Source organism: Cheilinus undulatus, linkage group 9, assembly GCF_018320785.1.
Source record: "Cheilinus undulatus linkage group 9, ASM1832078v1, whole genome shotgun sequence".
NCBI classification, from domain to species: Eukaryota; Metazoa; Chordata; class Actinopteri; order Labriformes; family Labridae; genus Cheilinus; species Cheilinus undulatus.
Window position 1 is genome coordinate 3,763,324 of NC_054873.1, and position 20,683 is coordinate 3,784,006.

Sequence of the window (20,683 nt, forward strand, 5' to 3'; positions counted from 1 at the left end):
TCGTATAATGTTGAATATTCTTTTATCGAGGTATTTACTAGAAACATCAGCCACTGAAGTACACCTACAAGCAATACTGATGACAATTAGTGCACAATACATGTAAAGATGTCAGTTTTCAGTGGAAAACTTCACTAAATTAGCTTCCACAGCCATAGGGGGGGGATTTTTTTTCCAAACAAAATTTGTTACATTTCAGGATTAGATCTATGAATGCGTATTAGAGCAAATCTAGCCTACTTTAAATAAAGCAGTTAATTTTCAAGAAAAAAAGAAGTTTGTTATGGCAGAAATTTACAAGAAAACCAACTTAAAATTTTAGGTTAAAAAAAAACTAATTTGACTTTGATTTATTTATTTTTTTGAAATTTAAGACTATTTTAACCTTAAAAATGTGTATTTTTCTATTAATTTATGACTTTAAAATTGTTATTTTAGTCTTGTTTATTCACTTATTCACCTTTAAATTTCCATTTTTCTTCTCTCAAAATTTGCACATTTAAAAGTGGATCCCTTAAGTTCTTTCACATTTCTTTTGTAACGCTAAAATTTTGTGGGTTCTATTTTTTTTAGAAAAGCACAACTTCAACTTGAAATATGAAGTTTTTTTCCTTCAATATTTGGAGCAATTTTCACTCAGAAATGTCAGATTTTGGCTTGTAATTGTGTGACTTTTTAACTGGAAAATTTCAGTTTTTTTCTTGTACACTTCCAACTTTTTAAGATGGAAAATTTGGAATTATGTTTTGCAAGTTTGAGATTCAATAAACTGAAAAACTATGAGTTCAGGTCATTTATATCTCAAACATCTGCAATTTTGGCTAAAAATCAACAGTTAATATTAACTTCATTTTTTCAGAGTTGCCCTAAAATGCCATCAGAATTCATATAAAATCCACACTGTATTTTATTTCGTTCCCTTGTTTTTCCCTTTAAATTCAAATGTTTTTCGCCGTAATAACTTCCTGAATGATCACCCAAACTTCAGCAGCCTCCTAAACTTTTACTGCAGGGGATTTCTAAAGTTCAGTTTTAATCTTTGTCTTTAAATTGAGATGGTAATGTTTAATTTCATTTTAAGCTATCTCTAGTAGATTTTAAAACATTATTAAGGACATTTGCAGAGACATCATGATTCTAGCATCGGTACTGAGAGTAAGACGACTGTGAGAGCTCTTGATGAACCTTTATTTTTTCTGTTTGCAGCTTTCTAAAACTTTTGTGTCTCTACAGATGCTTGTGAGATAAACTGGGGGGGGGTCTTAAAGGAATGAAATGGAAATTTCTGTCAACATATGTACAATAAAATCTGTGTTTTCTTAGGTTGAAGACATGTTTGAAAGTTAGGATCCACACAGAGCTGCTTTAATTGTCCATTTAACCTTCCAAGGAATAGCAAACCTCCACAGTTTCCTGCCCTGATGAAATTTCGTTGTGTTTCATCCTTTGACACGGTAAAAAACAGGAAAACAAAAACACCCCTTCTTCTTTTACAAGAGAAATCGCAGCCATAATATTTATAACTCTATGTACTGTATATGCAGAAAGGTTCGCCTTCAGCCGTCTTTAAACTAAAGCAAGAAGACTGATCTGCAGCCAGCTCAGTGTTTATTCAGCGCCCAGACCCCCTTTATTGTTTAATTTTCAACATTTAAATAACATTAGAACTAAATGTGGTAGAGTTGGGATGTACACGGAGGATCCCGGTGACGGTGAATGAATACACACAAACACAGCTTCCTGGTTCTCCTCTGTTATGTACACTGAAGGTGCGACAGCGGCCAGTGGATCAGAAGTTGATGGCTTTGCCGAAGGAGGCGGCGAGGTTAGCTTCTCTGAAGGCCTCCGACACAGTCTGCAGGAGGAAGAGGAGACGGATGAAGACGTTTACAAGAAGACAGAGAGGGGAAAGTTTTTGATTTAGTAGAGTTGCCTATCTACTGTGCAATTTTCAGATTTTAACACAACTTCTGCAGATTTGAAAGGATACCATTAACCTCAGATGTCTGAGCTGAAAATGGCTCTACACCTGATCTAAATTCATTCCAGTAACTACAAGTCCATAAGTTTGGCTACAAGAAAACCTCAGATTAATATTTGGTAGGGCTCTTAAAAGTGGATATTTTTTCTTTAAACCTCAACCACAGCCGTACAGAACTAATCCTCTATAAAATATGGTGTTATTGTCGCTTTTTTTTTCATACAACATTGCAATAAACTCTGAGGTTTTCCTTTAAAGAAAAGAGAGTTTGTTTAATTTCAAATTTAATGATGAAAGCCCACACACTGAGCAAAGCTGTATTACCTCAAATCTAAGCTCAAAAGAGCGTGTTAAATGAGTGAACAAACATCTCTGTTGGATAATCACTCTTAATGTGACGTTTTTATGCAGTTTAGTGGTTTGGTTTTTGTGTGTTACAGCAACAACGTACGGGATGAGCGTGGCAGACTCTGGCGACGTCCTCACAGGAAGCTCCGTACTCCATGGCCAAAGCAGCTTCATTAATCATCTCTCCTGCCCCCTGCAGGTGAAACACAAAAACAACAGATTTTAATGTATGAAACTCTTAAACCAAATTCAGATATTTTCATCACATGCTGCATGTTATAACTGCATGGCACAGAGCAGGAAATTTGAGTACTGCTCGTTAATGACGTGTCTCTGCTGCATACTTGATTCTGATTGGTTGCTGCTATGAGGAACAGACCCATTCTCATGATGCAGCTCTGACTTGGTTCCTGACTGCTGTGTGATCTTACCGATCCAAGGATGTGAGATCCCAGCATCCTGTCCGTCTCCTTGTGGCTGAGGATCTTCACCATGCCGTCAGTGTCGGCGTTGGTCTTGGCTCGGCTGTTGGCTGCGAAGGGGAATTTGCCGACTTTGTACGGGACACCCTGAGGAAGAGAGGAGCAGAAACAGGATCATAAAACACTGATAGGCACTTTAGAAATACAACACAGTTTTTATTAGGGCTGTCTAAATGAAATGTTTGAGATTTCCACAGATGAATCCCTCTACCCCCACATGTCACTGATCTCCCTGCTTTGTAGAAAAATATTTGTATTTTAATTTTTATTTTGTAAATTTAAAACTTTATAGCATGGAAATTTTTGATTCATTTTGTTGTAAATTTAATACTTTTTCTTTTTTTTACTTAAAATGAATGTTTTTATAACAATTTATGACTTTTTAAACTGAGAAATTGAAATTTTAGTCTTGTAAATTCCCTTATCATTAAACATTAAATTTCCAGTTTTCTTCTTTTCTTTTTTCTTCTTCTTTATTGACACCCATTTAATGTGGAATATTTGACCTTTTCTCATAAATTCACATTTCTTTTTTACTCTAAAATTTTGTGGGTTCTTCTTAAGAAATGTACAAGCTTTCAGCTTTTAAGGTTTTAAGTTTTTTTTTTTGCAAGTTTGAGAGTCAAACTGAAAAACTATGAGTTCAGATAGCTTTTAAACTCAAACATTTTGAATTTTTGCTAAAGATCAACAGCTCATCTTCATTTTATTTACTTTACATTTGCCCTAATATGCAATCATAATTCTTATAAAATCTGCACTGTTTTTTCCTAATTTTGCACCCTTATTTTTCCCTTTAAACTCAAGTGTTTTATGCCGTAATAACTTCCTAAATGATCGCTCTTAAGCCTCAGCAGTCTCCTAAACTCTTACTGCAGGAGATTTTTAAAGCTGAAGGGACTCACCTCTTCTTTGAGCTGCTCCTCCGTCTTGCCCACCCAGGCCACCTCAGGATGCGTGTAGATGACAGAGGGAACACAGTTGTAGTCTATGTGCACGGCGCCACCAGCCATCCCCTCCACGCAGATGATGCCCTCGTCCTCAGCCTTGTGGGCCAGCATCGGCCCGGCGACCACGTCACCAATGGCGTAAATACTGAAGAGAGGAGGAGAGAAAGTTTAAAAAGGAGCTCATGACTCATGAGGAGTTCAATAGAGGGTTTGCATCGCAAAACCTGAGCTTGGAGGTACCTGGGTACTTTGGTCTGGAAGCGGTTGTTGATGGGGATGCGGCCTCTGTTGTCCAGCTCAATGCCGACAGATTCTAGACCCAGGTTCTGTGTGAAAGGCCGTCTGCCGATACAGACCAGCAGCACGTCACACGTCAACGTCTCATTCTTCCCTCCAGCTGCAGCCTCAACTCTACAACACAAACAAACGGACAGGATGGGTTTACAGAAACACTCATTTAGACACAGAAACAGGATGTAAGAGTTCTGGGGGGTTTCACTCACGCCACGTCGATCTTGCCGTCTGGCCTCTTGGTGGCTCCCATCACTTTGGTGCTGAGCTTGAACTTGAGGCCCTGCTTCTGCAGGATGCGCTGAAAGTTCTTGGAGATCTCCATGTCGATGCCCATGCCGCCAACGTGGCCCAAGAACTCTACAGCTGTGACTTTGGAACCCAGACGCTGCCACACTGACCCCTACAGGTGTGGGAGGAGAAACTTTTTATTTGTGCTTTCATTTATTTATTTACTGAACTCCTGTAGCTCTGCACATGTCTCTTGAGAGCTATCATGTACATGAATTCTCACAAAATAGTTTAGCTCAGCTTTAAACCTGGTAGACGAAATCATCATACCTGAGTTTCATCTTTGAACATGTTTGTGTGGGACAAATGAGCTGTAAACTGTTGCTTTCTGGTTTCAAAATAGCTCTGGTTAGTATCTTCTGAATGTTTAAACATGCTCAAAGAAAGACACGGTTGCTAGATAGTTCAGGAATGTTTATCATTGCACTGGTGGATGTTTTGACTAATTTTTGTTGCTGTATCTGTCTGTAGGGAGGCGCCAATGTCAGTAGGGAGACAAAAAGACAAGCTGGCAAGTAGGTAAGACCTGCCTGGGGCATTATGACCAAGTAAGAAATCAACAGGATGGTAAAGTGGTAAACATAGGAGGTCTTGGAGGGGTGCAGGGCTGAGCTGAAGTCTGTTTTGATGACTGAAAAGTTAAACAGTAAATTTGTCAAAATGTTAACCTTGGATCTGATGCTACTGCAGTGTTAACACACCCACTATTGGCTAGTTTTGAACAAAAACTGCAGGCAAACTCATGGACACTGTCTAAATTAAACAAACACATATTTCTCTGACATATTGGTGTACTTTAGGGCAGTGTTTCCCAACCATTTTTCTTTGGAGCCCCCCCAGGACCCAGGAGAGAAGAAAAACTGACGCACTGCTACCAAAAATCAACAAAAATTTAATAGTTTCACCGATAAAACTCAAAAAGCCCTATGCATGCTTTGCTTTTCGAATTGCCTTTGTATAAACTATTTATTAACTGATTTATCATAGCTTTAGTCAATGTTTGCAAATCTAATTTTGGCAGTTTCAGAGCAGACAAAGCTTTGTGCCCCCTAAGATCCTTGGCACCCCCCCTTGGGGGTCCTAGACCTCAGGTTGGGAACCTGGGCTTCAGACGATGTCTCTCTGTGGTTTGCAGCTTTTGGCTAAAGATATATAAAATCATATCTTTGTTCCGTGATATAACTGAGACTGAAGTATTCCTACCAGCTCTACTCCGATGACTCCAGCTCCGATCACAATCAGCTCTTCAGGGACTTTCTTCAGAGACAGAGCTCCTGTAGACGACACCACGCTCTCCTCGTCGATCTGACAGAAAAATAAACATTTGAAACCAGAGATTAAATGCACAATATGCAAATTCAGAAAACCTCAAAACCATCCAACATAGTTTACTTTGGTAGTATGTAAGCAGCATACCTGTATGCCGGGGAAGGGCGTGACTTCAGAGCCGGTGGCGATGAGGATGTTTTTGGTGTTGATGACCTGCTCGCCGCCGTCTGCTGTCGTGGCTGTGACCTGGTTCTTACCCGTCACCCTGCCGAAACCGTTCACATGGGTCACCTAAGGGAGAGACGTCAAGCTGTAATCTTGAATCCGTGGTTCTATTTGAAATTCAGATCAGCAAATAGATAAATCAAGTTTTAAGAGAGGAAGAGAGAGACGACTGACTTTGTTCTGTTTGAATAAATGTGCGATTCCTCCGGTCAGCGCTTTGACCGCCCCGCTCTTCTGAGCCATCATCTTCTCCAGGTTCAACGAGATGCCTGAAACTGAGACGGACACATTTGTGTGAGCAGTTTGTTGTCCTTTGTTATGGGTTAGGGTTATGTATTTTTAATAGGGATACACAATAAACACTGGTACTGATGAATTATTGGCAGATATGAAAAAACGTTACATAATTTTATTATTCTGATAATAATTGTTAACCACTGAAATCCACCGATAACAAAGATGTTTATTTCTTCACAAGACTACACATTCTGAAACAGTAGGTGGTGTGGCAGTATGTGATCGGCCATAGAGCACAAAGTAGAAGAAGAAAAGTCAACAGAAGTGTGAAGATGCAACGTTCTGACAGGATCACTTGCACCATGAACCAGGAAGGCCAGCTTTTCACAGCTTTTACCTCTATTATGTAAAACTCATCCATGAAACCAAAACAGTGGTTTATGGTTTAGAAAATGCACCTTATGGAGTGAAGTTTTGGTTGATCAGTGTCCTCAATTCAAAACAAGAAGAGAATAGCTGAGAAGGGTGGAGCTGAGCAGCGTGTCTTTTACATCTGTCTTAGAAATGTCTAGTGGGGACACACTGCAACAGGGTTTGGAGTTGAGGGGATAGAGTAACAGTCATGTGCATAAGTTTTAGGCATGTAGGGTGCTTAGGATTCATTAATGGCCCAGTGTGCCACAACCTGGGGGTGGAGAGGCAGCCAGCGTAAAGCTCAACACATAATGGCACATGTGTCGTCTGCCAGCCAAGGTCAGGCTTGAAGACATCTCTTTTGTCTGTACCTTTTCATAACTGGTATCTGCCTTGAAAATGCCAGCCCTTGGGACATCCACAGTCAACCAGGGCCTCCTGGCAACCTTACCTAGCCGACTTGGTGGTACCCTGGACCATGCTTACTTGCCACAGCCACCCCTTACTCGACCCTAAGGGTGTGGACTTCATTAGTTTTTAAACAGACTATTTTCCCATGCCTCTAGTAATAATCAAGGACATCCAGAGCATGACTGGAGATGTGTCAATCCTCCTTCCCACCCAATGGTGCCCTCATGCAGCTTACTTGTCACATCTAAACCTTACCGCAGCCTTAATTTTTGCCCAAATATATCTTAAACTTATGCACAGTACTGTATGTGTTATGTGGGGATCAGAAAGGCTACTTTTAAAAGGAACCCTACAATTTAAGATGTTTTCTTTATTACCATAAGTGTTTTTTATATGTATGTTATTTAAAGAAACTATAGATTTCTACATTTTGGAGACATTTAGGCATTTGACACTACCATTTTTTGTGATGCACTCCAGATAGTGATGTCTAGATGCATTATTATCGTCCTAAGGACTGTTATTCTAATTACTGTAATGAAGATTAAGGTGAGCACAATCCAAAATATACTGGAGAACAATACAGGTATATGTCATCGCTACCCAAAAATGGCAGCCAACATGTGAATCTATTTCTTAAACTCTCTCCAAACTGTGTAACTGTCAAATGTGGGTTTCTTTACATTACATAAATAACAAGGCATTGTTTATCTACTGAGGTCAGTATGTCTTAATAAGCATGGGTCCGTTTTTTTAACAGACTAGTAACTGTTTTCAGTCGCATCTGTACCATTTCTATTTTTCTGGCAAAACGACTAAAACTTACTTTCGATGCCTCTGTTTTCAAAGTCTTTGCCATGAGCCAAGTGATACAAGTAGGAGTTGTTCAGCAGAGCCTGCAAACACATAAAAAATATCGATTAAATTTTCTTTTTTTTACAGCTTTCTGTAGCCTATTTTTCACTTATTGAGAACCATCAGGGCCAGAGCACTTGTAGCATGTATGCTGTTGAAATGAAAGGAGTTATTAACATTTTTTCTTGCACTTTACAGTCTTATTTGGGGATTCTGTTTTACTAAAGTCACCAAAATCTGTAGAAAATTTACCCTGGTATAAATGCACATATTCGAGAATATTTTGATGTTCTAACTTTAAATCAAACATTATTTCTGACTCATTAGTCTGCCTTTAAGCCCATCATACAAGAGCTAAAAAACGATAACCTTTGAATATTAAGATATAACACACGAAAGACACAGATATTTACTGCTCCAAGTGGCACATAAAAATGAAAAAATGTATGTTTAATAATATGCATGATGTGCTGAATGCTAACAATAATCTCTGTCATCACTCAAACTAAAAATAAACCACAGAACAGGAAGAAATTTTGTCTTTTCACCTTTGAGGGGATGCAGCCGACGTTCAGACATGTCCCGCCCAGCGTGGCATTTTTCTCAACGCACACTGTCTGTCAGAGGAAAATAAATAATAAACTAAACTAGAAAGACAAAATACCTTGTTGCTTGGATATTAAAAATATGTAAAAAAAAACAAAAAAACAAAAACAAAAAAAAACTCTGCTTTAAAATGCAAAATTTAAAAGAGAATGCGACAATATACAAGAAGAGACACAGCTTTGAAGGGACATCAATCTTCACTTACACATACTAAACATTAGTGAGCAGTAGTGATTTTTATTCCTGCAGCAGAGTGATAAAGTCATTCATTTCTTACAAAAACAAATATTCCAATGCAATGTTTTTTAGAACATTTTCACAGTTTAATCTAAGTGAAATAACCCAGTTTCATATCAACTTCATATTTAATTACTTTTACTGCAGTTTCAAGGCGACAAACAGAGGGGAAAACTTGCACTATCTTCATGTTCTCCAAACTGATCTGAGTCTTGAACGCAGCTTACCTTGAAGCCGAGCTGTGCAGCTTTGATTGCAGCGACGTAGCCCCCGGGACCGGAGCCCACCACTGTGACGTCTGCATCGACTACAGAGAGAGAAAACATCAACTTTATACCTCGCCTGGACCTGGACTTTCCTCAAACCTAACTAACACTGAAGACTCAGTGTTAAAGAGACTACTAACTCAAGGGCTGTCATTTTCCTGCCCTATGGAGGAAGACAGGCTGTCACGATACAGGAAACTAATGTAGATATGGTATTGGTAAAAAGCTTTTAATGCTAAGCATCATTGAAGGCTTTTATTTTGAAGGGCAACTTCAGGAAATGGGAGTGTTTTTAGCAGAAACTTAACACCAAAGACATTTCAAACAGAAGAGAGACAGTGAACTTCACATAACTCAGAAAATTAGAGATGAGGAATAACTGAAGAGTGAAATACAGGATGAGAAAATGAAACTGAGACATTTCCGCTCTAAACTTCCTGTCATGACTATGTTGAATTTCATCACCTGAATTAAATAAATCAAAATTTAAATACATATTGCAAAAAAACAAAAAAACAAAAAAAAAAACAAAACCAAAACCAAAAACAGAGACACTGATGCTCTTGTCCTACACTTTGCCTTTACTAATACTTAAAGAAAACTCCATCTGGTACAGTGCCTTACCTCATATGCATATTTAAATTATTTAGTGTAATCTCACTTATCCACTTCATATTAATCTGCCACATCATTGCATATTTCCTACTATGATAATGTATATTAAATATCCTTGCATCTCTGCAACAGCACCACACATGCACACAGACTTGTGTGTATTATTTAAAATATCTCGTTAGGGCTTGGTCATAAATTGAAAAAGAAAATATTTTTTTCCAGTTTGTATTCCTTGTTTGTGTGAGCATACTTGACCAATAAAGCTGATTCTGATTATTAACCCTTAATAACTTCGTAGATTATGTGCTTTTGTAACGGCATAGCTACACCTTTATTGTTAGTGACGTCTTTTCAACCATCCTTTATACCAGTGGTTTTCAACTGGACGAGTCCCGGTACCCACCATCAACTCCTCAAGAAGACCTGGCACCCAAATTTTTTATATTTTTCATCAGTCAGATTTATTTCAAACAAAACTGTCGAGCTTGGACCCCAGCCAGACGAGACCAAACAAAAAAACAAAATAAAAAAAAGCATGTTTTAAGAGTTTCAAAGAAAAATTAGCACAATATTTATTTCCAGACACACATCGGCGACCCACCAGTTGAGAACCACCACTTTATATAAAGAACCACATTAAGAGGGCAGCCACAGGCATTATCATATCGCTCCTTCTCTTTGTTCTTATATGAGGCACACATGGAGGAACGACCACATAACATCAGACTAAAGTTCATAAAAGAAAAGGTCATTAATGGAGTCACATGATAAGCTTTAGATTTATCTTACTTGCTGCTTTGTCAGCGTAGGTTCTGACAGACACAGCTGCAGCTCCGTGCAGTTTACAGGGAAGGTGGTGACTCCGCTGGAAGAGGAAAACAAACACACCACAGAATTAAAATTTAGCTTGGCAATCAAACTCAAAATCAACAGGGACATCATTTCTGGAGGTCGTCAACCATCAAATTATTAAACTTTAAGGAGATATCTACTGATTTTCAGACAGCAGAGGTGAAGTCTTGCCTCTTGTTTCACTTTTGTTATTCATTAAAACGTCTTTGTTCAGTCATTTAGCACACAGTAATAAAGTAATGACAGTGCAATCAGATTTCGAATATTTACAAAGATGATAAAGGAGCTACAGTAACATGTTTTTGCTCTTTAACCTTGGTGCCTTAAAATTATATCAAAAACAATCAGGTTTACTGGAAAATAAGCTTGTCTTGTAACTGACGGTGCTAATTTACCGTTTATGTGTGTTAACAGTCTGGTGTTTTTACCTCCATGTGAAAATTTATCAGGCTGCTCTGGCCAGAACTCACCAAAAATAAAACATGGAGGCAGGAATGCATCGAATGCATCTGGGTAATATCGATATAGGTATTGGAGTTTTTTTAATCAGGTAGAGGAAGACACCTGTTAGACAAACCCAGGTGTGTTTTCATGGCATAATGTTGGCACAGTGGGAATGTTACACTAAAAGAAGTAATGAAAACATCTGTTTCAGTGAAGCAGTCAGCTCTATTTTCATTTTAAACAGTGGTATCAGAGGTCAGATTCTCTGACCACACCCAAGACTGGCCTGATGTGGGGCCAAGACTGGGCTGGGCTTCAGGAGGGTTAAAGATACCCAGGCAGACGTGGTATTATTTATATTATTCACTCTAGATTTTTAAGGTTTCTGCACATTTTTCTCCTATCTTTCTCTTACTGTCCTCTTTTGAAGCAACTCCCCAGGATGCAGACTCACTGCACAAATTGCAAAGCAAGCTGCCAAGTCTGCTGGTCACATTTCTTGATAGGGAAGTCTTTTAAGAAGTGCACTGTTTTCTCTTAATGTATGTTTTTGACATGATGAGGAAGAAAAGCTGCTAAAAAGAGGCACTTTCCCCTTGTCCCACTCTGTGAGCACATAGTGATACAGTGCAGGTGGGACAAGCGAGGATGGGAGAGAGCTGTGTGCATTTAGGCACAACTGGAGTAAATAGAAGCAATTATTAGTTTGGCAACCAAATCATTGGTCAACAAACTGATGCTCCTCGAACAGCTTCACCTATTCAGTGTACAGTGATGTTTGCACCTCCGTTCATCCTTGCATCTCTTTTTATCATAAGCAATAAGGAGCCGCTTCTGACATGCATGCTTCTGTGTTGCGCTCATTATGATCTCATCTAAACAGATGTCTGCTACAGGTTCTTTGCAGATGACGTCACACAGCAGTAAGAACTCCCCTTGGGGGGCAAGAAGTGATATCGACTTAGAGAAACACTGCCAAAAAAGGCTGTGTTTTGAGTTGTTTACAGCTAAACCAAATGTTCAAAGTGCAGAGGCAAGAATTTAAAAAAGCCTCAGTCTAAAGCCTGGACAACAACACTAGTATATGATCCGTTTCCACGAGTTTGGTACAGGACAGTTCTGACATGGCAACTCTGATCTTGCTCATGTTTCTTTGGCTGATGAGCTGCCAGTCTCACTTGTTGTGGAGGGAAATCCGTCTCTTTAAAGAAATCCAGATGATTTGGCTCAGCTCAGTAGAGCTGGTTGTTTGGCTCCTAAATGGCTTGTCATTTTGCACCAGTTTGGGTTTTTAAATGTAGACTAAATAATGACAAAGAACAGAGGAAAGGACACTGGCACTCAAACAGAAGCTAAATACCTTTGCTCACATTATAGAGCCGTTCGGTGGCACAGGCTTGCTAGTGAACGGCACATCATCACTCAGTCTTTTACCACATTAGGATTATTCAGTTGAAAGCACGTCATTGTTACAATTAAAAGCATGTTTGTGATAAATTAGTATTTATTTAAATGTTAAAGGAGCTCGACTAGCCTCTTTTCTTAGTATAAGACTCCTCTAGACCTTTGTCTCCCCTCATCTGTCTAGACAACGCCAGACGCCAGGAGGTCTGCTGGACAAATTAAACTGTGATATTGATCGCCTCCATGCCAGGTAAAAGTATAGAGATCATACCCTAACCTGACATGGATTTGTTTCACACATCCATGTGGAAAACCTCTCATACACAGCGTTTGGGAAAGGGCAGAGCCTTAGAAAAAAAACTCAGAGGGTGACTGGATGAACATTCTGTCTGTCACATCTTTACGGGCCAATCAGAGCAACAAAACACATGATGTCGTAGCCATGGCGACTGTGGACATGTCAATACACGACTTTTGTTGTTTTTGAAAAGAAAACAACTCACTGCTGTTATTTGTTCTTCTTTTTACAAAGAAATGTCGTCAAGTTCTGATAAAACTGGCACTTTAGCAGCATCCATGCTAATCTATCCCGTCTCTTCTTGCTGCTTGTTTACGTCACGACTCCGCTGCGCCTGAAAGTACTGCCCCTCAACGCTGATTTCTCCTGTCACTTCCCAACCAAGCCCAAACAGTTCAGATGGGAGCTTTGCAAGATGGATTCGCCAGTAAGAAACAAGGAAATGGGCGTATCCATCTGCTTTGCAAGGTCAATCACACCCAATGTATGTAGAAAGTGTCTGATGTTAACAACAGCATACAGGTCCATTTAGAGCTGTAAAGTACTAACTTTCTTCTGTTCCTATTCATTCATAATGGCGGTCCCTCACTTCCTGACATTCAGGATCCCATGATTGCAAAAAGCCCATTCAAACAAGTCAAAATTATTGTTTAAAACTTTAATAACAGGGTGCCCAAGGGCAGGGGCTGTGGTTCTTGGAGCGCTGGTTGCAGGATATGTTTGGTGCATGTCTTCCCTTGTTCTCTCTCCCCAAGGCTCCTGTCTCTCTTCAGCTGTCCAATCAAGTAGAGGCAAAAATGCCCCAAAATAATCTTTAAATAACCCTTTACCAATAAAAGCCAACTTATTAAAAATGTTGGGTTTAAACTGGGCTTGAGCTCATAAACAAGTACAATATCTGGATTTGGCTGGAATTTTTGGGCCCAAATTCAACTCTGATTGGCATTGGCTGTAATTTTCACAGTCTACGGTTTGCGATGTTTTCTTCTGTATATAATGTGCTCTCTTAGTTGAATGTTATTACCCTCTAAGTGGCATAGATCTGCACAAACAGTAAGACATATTACAGCTTTTGCATGCAAACTGCTTTATTTTATTCTACAGCTGCTATGGGTCAAAGTGACTTTGTGGAGCTCTACTGCAGTGTAGATTAAAATTATTGTTAATCTCTGCCTCTGTTTATGAGTCTGTAGCTAGATATCACGCTAGCAGCGGTATATTAGCCTAATATATGAGCAGAAGCCGGCAAATACACGTGTTAATAGCGACAACAGCTAAAATATATGATATGGAAACGGTTTAACAAATACAGCTTCATAAAGGAAAGAATAATCGAGAATAGTTAGTTTGCAAAGCTGCAGGGCGTCTCTGATATAAGCTGTACCAAGAGTTAAGTAACCAATGCTAGGCTAGCTGTAGGCCAATATGACAAGTAGGGAGAGAGCTGTCAACTGAGGCTTTATTTACCTTAATAGACAACAGCATTAAAATAGAGTTAACAGATATTTTCAGCTACTTCTACCTCACATATACTGCACGCAAAGCTTTCCTTGGGCGTCTTAATACGTACGAGAAATAGCAAACATTCAGTTACTTCTTCCATGATGTAATATCCTGGTTATCGCTGGAAACGCTTCAGAAAAAGTGTGTTTTATTTACATTTTATGTCTAACAGTTGATTTTAACAATGCCGAATTACAGATAAAACACGTTTAAAGGCTTTAAAGTTAGTATTCATAAATTCCAATGCGTATTCTTAACCTACACCAGCAGAAACTTTGAAATGTCAGACTTTACATTGAGGTCTGGTGAAGCCGTTAGCCAAAGCTGAGCTGTTAGCCTTAGCTGACCCGTGCTCCAGGCCCAGGCCCGGTCTAAACATACTACTATCTACAGCACCAACAGCCGTTAAAACCAGTTCAAACCGGTCTGGACGACACGTACTGCTGTATAAGTTTATGAAAAACATCCTTACCGTGGCGAGAGAGCGGTACAACTGAGTCCAGCTCTGCATTTTCTCTGTGTCCCCTCACAGCTTCTGTAACCTACAGCAGGCCAACCAGCCAAGGACTCCTGTCATTGCGCAGGCGCAGTACCAGTCCATAAAGCACGCCTGTGCGTCGCTGCTGTATGACGTATGTGGACCCTTCTCAAAAAAACAGATGTAAACAGTCCACAGATCCCCCCAGAGAAGATGACAAACAAATCTTTAAAGCACATTTGTTTATTCCACAAGTAAGATTCATCATTTTCTGACGCAAATTTAAAAACAAAAACACTTTATTACTTTTTTCCCTTAAAAACGTTGAACAATTTATAACATGCTTACATAAATTTTATTTTAAAAAGGAGGTTAAAACCTTTGACACAGGCTATTTATAAGATATTTTTGTATCATGTAGAAACACACCCCTACCTGTTTATGTTGTTCTTGACTGCATAACTGATCTCTATTCAATAAAGCTGGGGTTCTCAACCTTTTCAGTCCATGACCCCCAAAATAAAGGTGTCAGAGCCCAGGGACCCCCACTATACCTGAAGGTGGTTGAACACTATCTATACATTTAACCTGAATAATAATCACTCCTCCCAAACCAACAAATATCCCAAATATCTTTTCTTTATTCGTTTGTAGCCTTCTTAAAAATGTAAACCCATTTTCTTAAAAACAGAATTAAAGTGGGTTAAAAGTTGCTAAAACCGGTTATAGAATGGCAAACACTGGCGGAAGAACTGGTGAAATGGGATTTTAAAAGTAGCAGAAATGGGTTAGAATTGGCAAAAATGAGAAATGAATGGCAATATTGAGTTAGAGTGGCAAAAACACGGCAAATTTGGTGAAATGGGAAATAAAAGTGGGAAAAATGGTTGGAACAGGCAGAAATTGATTAACTGAGGCAGAAAAATATGCAAAAATTGGCATCACAAATGGTGATATGTTATTATTATTAAGGTTTATTTATTAGGGACAGATACAATAAACATAGACAACTGAGAACAGGCATCCATTGCAAGTATCATAGTGTTGGTAGCGAATGCTAATTTGCAACACCCATCCCTAGAAAGGCTTTTGTAAGAATAAAAAGCTAAAACAGTTGATTAAAAAGATAAAAAGTGACAGGGTACAATAGAGACAGTAAAAAAAACATTAAACAGTGACAATGTTACAGAAAATCAAACATGAGAGCAGCTCTGTTGCTGAAATAACCAGGATTTGGTAGCTCTCTTAAAGGTGCTGAAGTTTGTGATACATTTCAGATGTTCAGGTAGAGAATTCCAGAATTTCACTCCTTTCACAGAGAATGCAGTCTGAGCAAATGATGTTGTGAAATGAAATGACACAGTTTCCACTCGAAGCTGCTCTGGTGGATCTGCTGCAGCTCTGGAGTCTCCTTATATATGTGCAGAAAGGTGGAGGAGCAAGTTCATTTAAGCATGTGGTTAAAACAGGTAAAAATGGGTGTCAAAAGTGGTAAAAAGGGGCTATTAGTGCTAATAATGGGTCAACAGAAGCAGCAATAGGCAAAGGTTGACAAAAAAGTGTGAACAATGTGTAAAAATTGGTGGGAAAAGGTGAGGAAAACTGGTTAAAATCAGGCAAAATTGGTGTAAAGTGGCAAAAGTGGTTAAAAGTGGCAAAAAGGGGTCAGAATTGTGCAAAAAATTGAGGAGAAGTTGTCAGTGATAGTGGCAAAATTGGGTATGGAACATGGTTAAAAAGTGGCGCAAACAGATATTTTCAGTTTAAAAGTCCCGTAACAGTTTGACACGATTGTCAGCTCCCAAATGAGGGAACAGTTATTTGGGATGCTAGCACGAAAGCTACTGATTTTAATTTTATATTTAACTAATGGCATGCTTATATTTTCATTCAAATGGCTAAAATATACAGTTTAATAGCGTTTAAAAAATATTCTCTATTTTTTTAAGGCATCTGGTGACCCCCGTGGGGGCTCGACCCCAACGTTAAGAACCACTGCATACCTTGCATAGATTTAGAATTGTCAAATTGGATTATATTTATCTGTAATGAAACAGCCAAAACTGCCTCATGTGTTGTTTGAACACATTCTATAAAGATTATATTCATGTCTTTAAATCTTCCACCTACATGTCAGAGCATTCATCTCAGCATTTTTAATTTGTATTAAAAATTGCATGCATTGATTATAGTATTCTGGCAGTTTTAAGTGCAAAAATTGGGTTAATAGCATTCAACCATTCCATAACATTCAAACGGTCTAGAGGGAATCGACTATCATTCACAGTCCTCCATCATCTCCTGCCCCTCCACATCCTGGACTCCTCACTCGCAGCCTGTGCTACATCTCCTGATGCTGCTCTGGACTGCTGTGGCCCACAGGAAGAGAGAAGTCCTTCACATAGCATCCCTGTCACAAAGTCATTGCTGCTTCTCGGGTCATTGGTCATGACTAAATAAGCCACCTTGTTGTTACAGATGATGCCTAAAGGCCTTAATTTTAAATTCCAGGGTGGATGCACCCCAGACAGCTACTCTTAAATGAAAAGTGTTTCTTCTCATCGTAAAATACACCCCAAGTCAGAGCTGTGGATTGTGGACCCATCATTCTGACAGGTACTGAAGAATGGGTAGATTTTCTCAGTGAAGGAGCAGCCAGTAAAGGAGTAGATCAGAGCTGCAGCATCAACGTCATAAAAGGAGACCAGACCCTCCTCATAATCCACAAACACCCCCACCCTATTAGGACGACACTTCAGAGAGAGACGGACTGATGGGCCAGCAGCAGCGAAGTACCCACCCTGACCATCCAGACACACCGTCCAGTGACCGTTTGTGGGGCTCAGTGTGAAGGTTTCCTTCATGTTGCTCAACTTTCTCACCACTCCAAGAGTCCAAATGGACCACTTTTTAACCACAACTTCAAAGTAAAATCTTCCTGAAATGAAAGCATTCTTTGATAAGACACATCTACAGTTATTAGCCTGGGGTCTGTCAGGAGCTTTGGGATGAACTAGATCAGGATCAAGTCTAACATATGCAGCATACTGCTGGACCCATCTCAGATCAGCCTCAATCAGCTTCTTCATCTGTTCACTGATGGTCTCCTCCAGCTGCTTCACAGCTCTCACCACAGTCCCCTCATATGAAGGTGGATGGACTCTGACTTCAGTCCAGTCCTTGGTGGGTGGAGCAGCGTTCAGAGACGTGAAGTTCTGGAGGAGTTGGAGGTGGTCTTCAGAGCGTGAGAGCTGCTCCACCTCAGCACGTCTCTTCTCCAGCTCAGAGATTTCCTGTTCCAGCTCTCTGATGAAGCCTTCAGCCTGTTTCTTCGTCTCTCTCTGCTTCACTTTGATTGTGTCGATTATCATGTTGAGCTTCCTCTCTACAGTCTCCATCAGTGCATTGAAGACTCCAACACCTTCTCCTATCTCTCTGTCTGCGTTCTCATCACTGAGCTCCACTGAGTGTTTGAGCTCTTCAACCTTCACTCGTCTCTTCTGGATCATCTGCTGGATTTCAGCCTCTGTCTTCCCCAGCTGGGCCTTCTTTCCTTCATATTCTTCTTTCAGAGGAACAACATCATGAGTCTTGTGGTCTGTAACTGAGCACAGCACGCAGACACACCTCTGGTCGTTCCTGCAGAACATTTCAAGCAGTTTGTCATGCTTTGTGCACAACCTGCCTTCTAGGTTCTCCACAGGGTCCATCAGCTGATGTCTCCTCAGACCTGACATGGTCAGATGAGGCTCCAGGTGAGTCTCACAGTAAGAAGCCAGACACACCAGGCAGGACTTCAGGGCCTTCACTTTGGTTCCAGTGCAGACGTCACAGGGAACTTCTCCTGGTTTGGAAACTTGTCTCTCTGAGCTGCTGCTGCTGGATTTCTGCTGAGCTGACTGTCTGAACTGAGCAGCCATCTCTTTGATGAAAGTGTTGATCTTCAGCTCAGGTCGCCTGTAGAAAATCTCTTTGCAGTTGGGACACTGACAGGAGGCACTAACAAGCCAGTGTGTGGTGATGCAGTTTTGACAGAAGTTGTGTCCACATGGTATGGTGACAGGATCAGTGAAGACATCCAGACAGATGGAGCACAGGAACTGATCTTCAGTCAGCAGACAGCTGGCAGCAGACATCTCTACAACCTGAGAACATTAGAGAAAAACTGTCCGTCAGTATGTTTACATGCACCGGTTATATCTCTATAAGGTTAATTAACTGGACAGCTGTCCTGGACCTTCTTCCCACTTAGACCCAGAATTGGAATTGGAGGAATTCTATATCCCACCTGGCCAAGAGGGATGTCTGGTTTGACCTGCTTAGCCTGCTGCCATAAGCACAAGAATATGGATGGATACTATCCTAGTCCCCTTATAGAAGCATCGGGACAACTCATTTGACCGGTGAAAGTCTCACTAACTTTGCTATGGTAGGTGGTGACATGCCCCCTTTCCTCTTGTCTGACCTCCTGTAAATTCAGGAATAAAAGTCGCTCTGTAAAGTAAGTCACAGTCTGGACTTACTTCCCAGAGTCTCCCATAGAGAAATGTTTTAAACTGTCTTATTGTGGAGTGACTTCCATTTTATAAAAGGCAGTGGTCAGGCTTTGTAGGGTATTTAGTAGCGTCACCTTCGGCTGCAATCAGCACTGAGTCTGTGTGGATAGGTCTCAATCAGGCTCAAACATCTGGACTCTGGAATTTTACTTAATTCTTCTTTGCTGAACTGCTCAAGCTCTGTCAGGTTGCACGGGGATCAGACGTGAACAAGTCTAGCCACAAATTCTCTATTGGTATGAGGACATTTAAGGCACATTCACTGCACTCAGGTATTTCCCATTTCATTAAAATATTTTCACTTATCAAAAAGCCAAATTATAGTGAACATGATTTATTTATAAGAACAGTAAAAGGGTAAAACATCCAAGGGGGTGAATTCTATTTATAGGCACTGTGTGCACGTCTCATAAATCATACTCAAACTTGTCATAAGATGATTTCTTCACCAGAATCTTCACTGGTTTCTACACCTGACTTCAGGTGTTGTGCAGCTTGCAGTAATTATGGCACATCGCAGCACTTTAAACTGGTATATTGGTGACACTGGTATGTAGGATAAACTTTTAAATGGAAAAATATGCGTTCATAGTGCATCCAAACACCAGATTTCACAGTAGCTCCAGTTGACCTTACTAAAACGTTTGCATGATTGATTTTACAGCTCTGTACGTTTTTGCATGTGCTGTAGAAAACTCAGATGTAAGCAAGATTACTCAGCTCAGAAAATCTGATACAAGTAAAAGCAAAGATCTATTCACCCACTAACAACCCAGCATCCTGTCAATCTATCTTTAAAACTGAGTGCTGAGCTGTAAATACTCACCTCTACCTCTTCATGATGTCTAATACACAGTTTTATTTCCTCTCCTGCCAGTATTCATTTACAGGCGTTTCTTCAGCAAGCTGCTACTCCAATAACAAATTCCATCTTCAGATCAGTAAAATCAGCCTCAAACTTCAGTTTAACATCAGAGCTAAAGTTTGATTCTTTACTACATTTTGATCATGAGAATCGTACTCACCGGTGTTCGGAGGCTCTGCTGTGTTGTTGATGAAACCTTTTGAGTGACAGAGACATTTGTCTGGACAGAGGCTCAGCTGTTGCTCTGAAAGACTTTCTGTTTCATTTGATGAACGTCACGTTGAACCGAGTCTCCTTTCACTCTCTTCATGCAGCCTTTAAAAGCTGAAAGTAAGACATAAAAGAGCCACAAATAATCACAATTACATAAGAGCCGTTGAGTATCACTGACTTAGAACCTTCTTAAGATCCAACAGTGCAAAATGTAAATTCTTGCAATTTTTCAGCTGGTCTTAAATTTTGTGTTACCTCATTTGTGGGCTGTTTTCACCTATTTTTGACTTTCACAACCCTTTACACACCACCTTTAAGTGTTTTAAATGCCACCTTTAACCACCACTTATTCCTGCTAATTATGCTCTTTTTTGCCTCTTAACCCCTTTGACACTTCTTTTTTTTTTTAAACCAACTTTCAACTACCATAACCCACCTTTTTTTTGTAACCATTTTGACCATTGTCCTACTTGTTTACCTCTTTTCCTGAAAAATTCAGCCACTATTTGGTGTGACAAATGTGCAAAAAAAAAAAAAACAGAACAGAACAAAAAAACAAAAAACAAAAAGAAAAAAGATCAGGAGGGGGAAA

At 39.8% G+C, this 20,683-nt stretch overlaps 2 protein-coding genes across 3 annotated transcripts; both read right to left on the minus strand.

Moving 5' to 3' along the window:
• Nucleotides 1-1,182: 1,182 nt before the first annotated feature.
• On the minus strand, nt 1,183-14,564 carry dldh (dihydrolipoamide dehydrogenase). The gene is made up of 14 exons (XM_041795898.1): nt 14,452-14,564; nt 10,268-10,343; nt 8,825-8,904; nt 8,303-8,371; nt 7,726-7,795; nt 6,012-6,112; nt 5,760-5,903; nt 5,547-5,648; nt 4,265-4,455; nt 4,002-4,172; nt 3,717-3,906; nt 2,761-2,898; nt 2,433-2,522; nt 1,183-1,855 (listed from the first exon to the last, which is right to left on the minus strand). Exons 1-14 carry the CDS (start codon nt 14,488-14,490, stop codon nt 1,790-1,792), a joined length of 1,527 nt encoding a protein of 508 aa, XP_041651832.1. The 5' UTR covers nt 14,491-14,564; the 3' UTR covers nt 1,183-1,789.
• An 847-nt stretch (nt 14,565-15,411) lies between these two features.
• LOC121515310 (E3 ubiquitin/ISG15 ligase TRIM25-like) lies at nt 15,412-20,182 on the minus strand. Of its 2 annotated transcripts, none has more exons than XM_041796006.1 (2): nt 20,039-20,182; nt 15,412-18,602 (listed from the first exon to the last, which is right to left on the minus strand). In XM_041796006.1, the coding sequence occupies exon 2, from the start codon at nt 18,591-18,593 to the stop codon at nt 17,016-17,018; it is 1,578 nt and encodes a 525-aa protein (XP_041651940.1). In that variant the 5' UTR covers nt 18,594-18,602; nt 20,039-20,182; the 3' UTR covers nt 15,412-17,015. The 2 variants fall into 2 exon arrangements, with proteins under 2 accessions (XP_041651940.1, XP_041651941.1); XM_041796007.1 differs by lacking the exon at nt 20,039-20,182 and adding an exon at nt 19,840-19,913.
• Between the last annotated feature and the right edge of the window lie 501 nt (nt 20,183-20,683).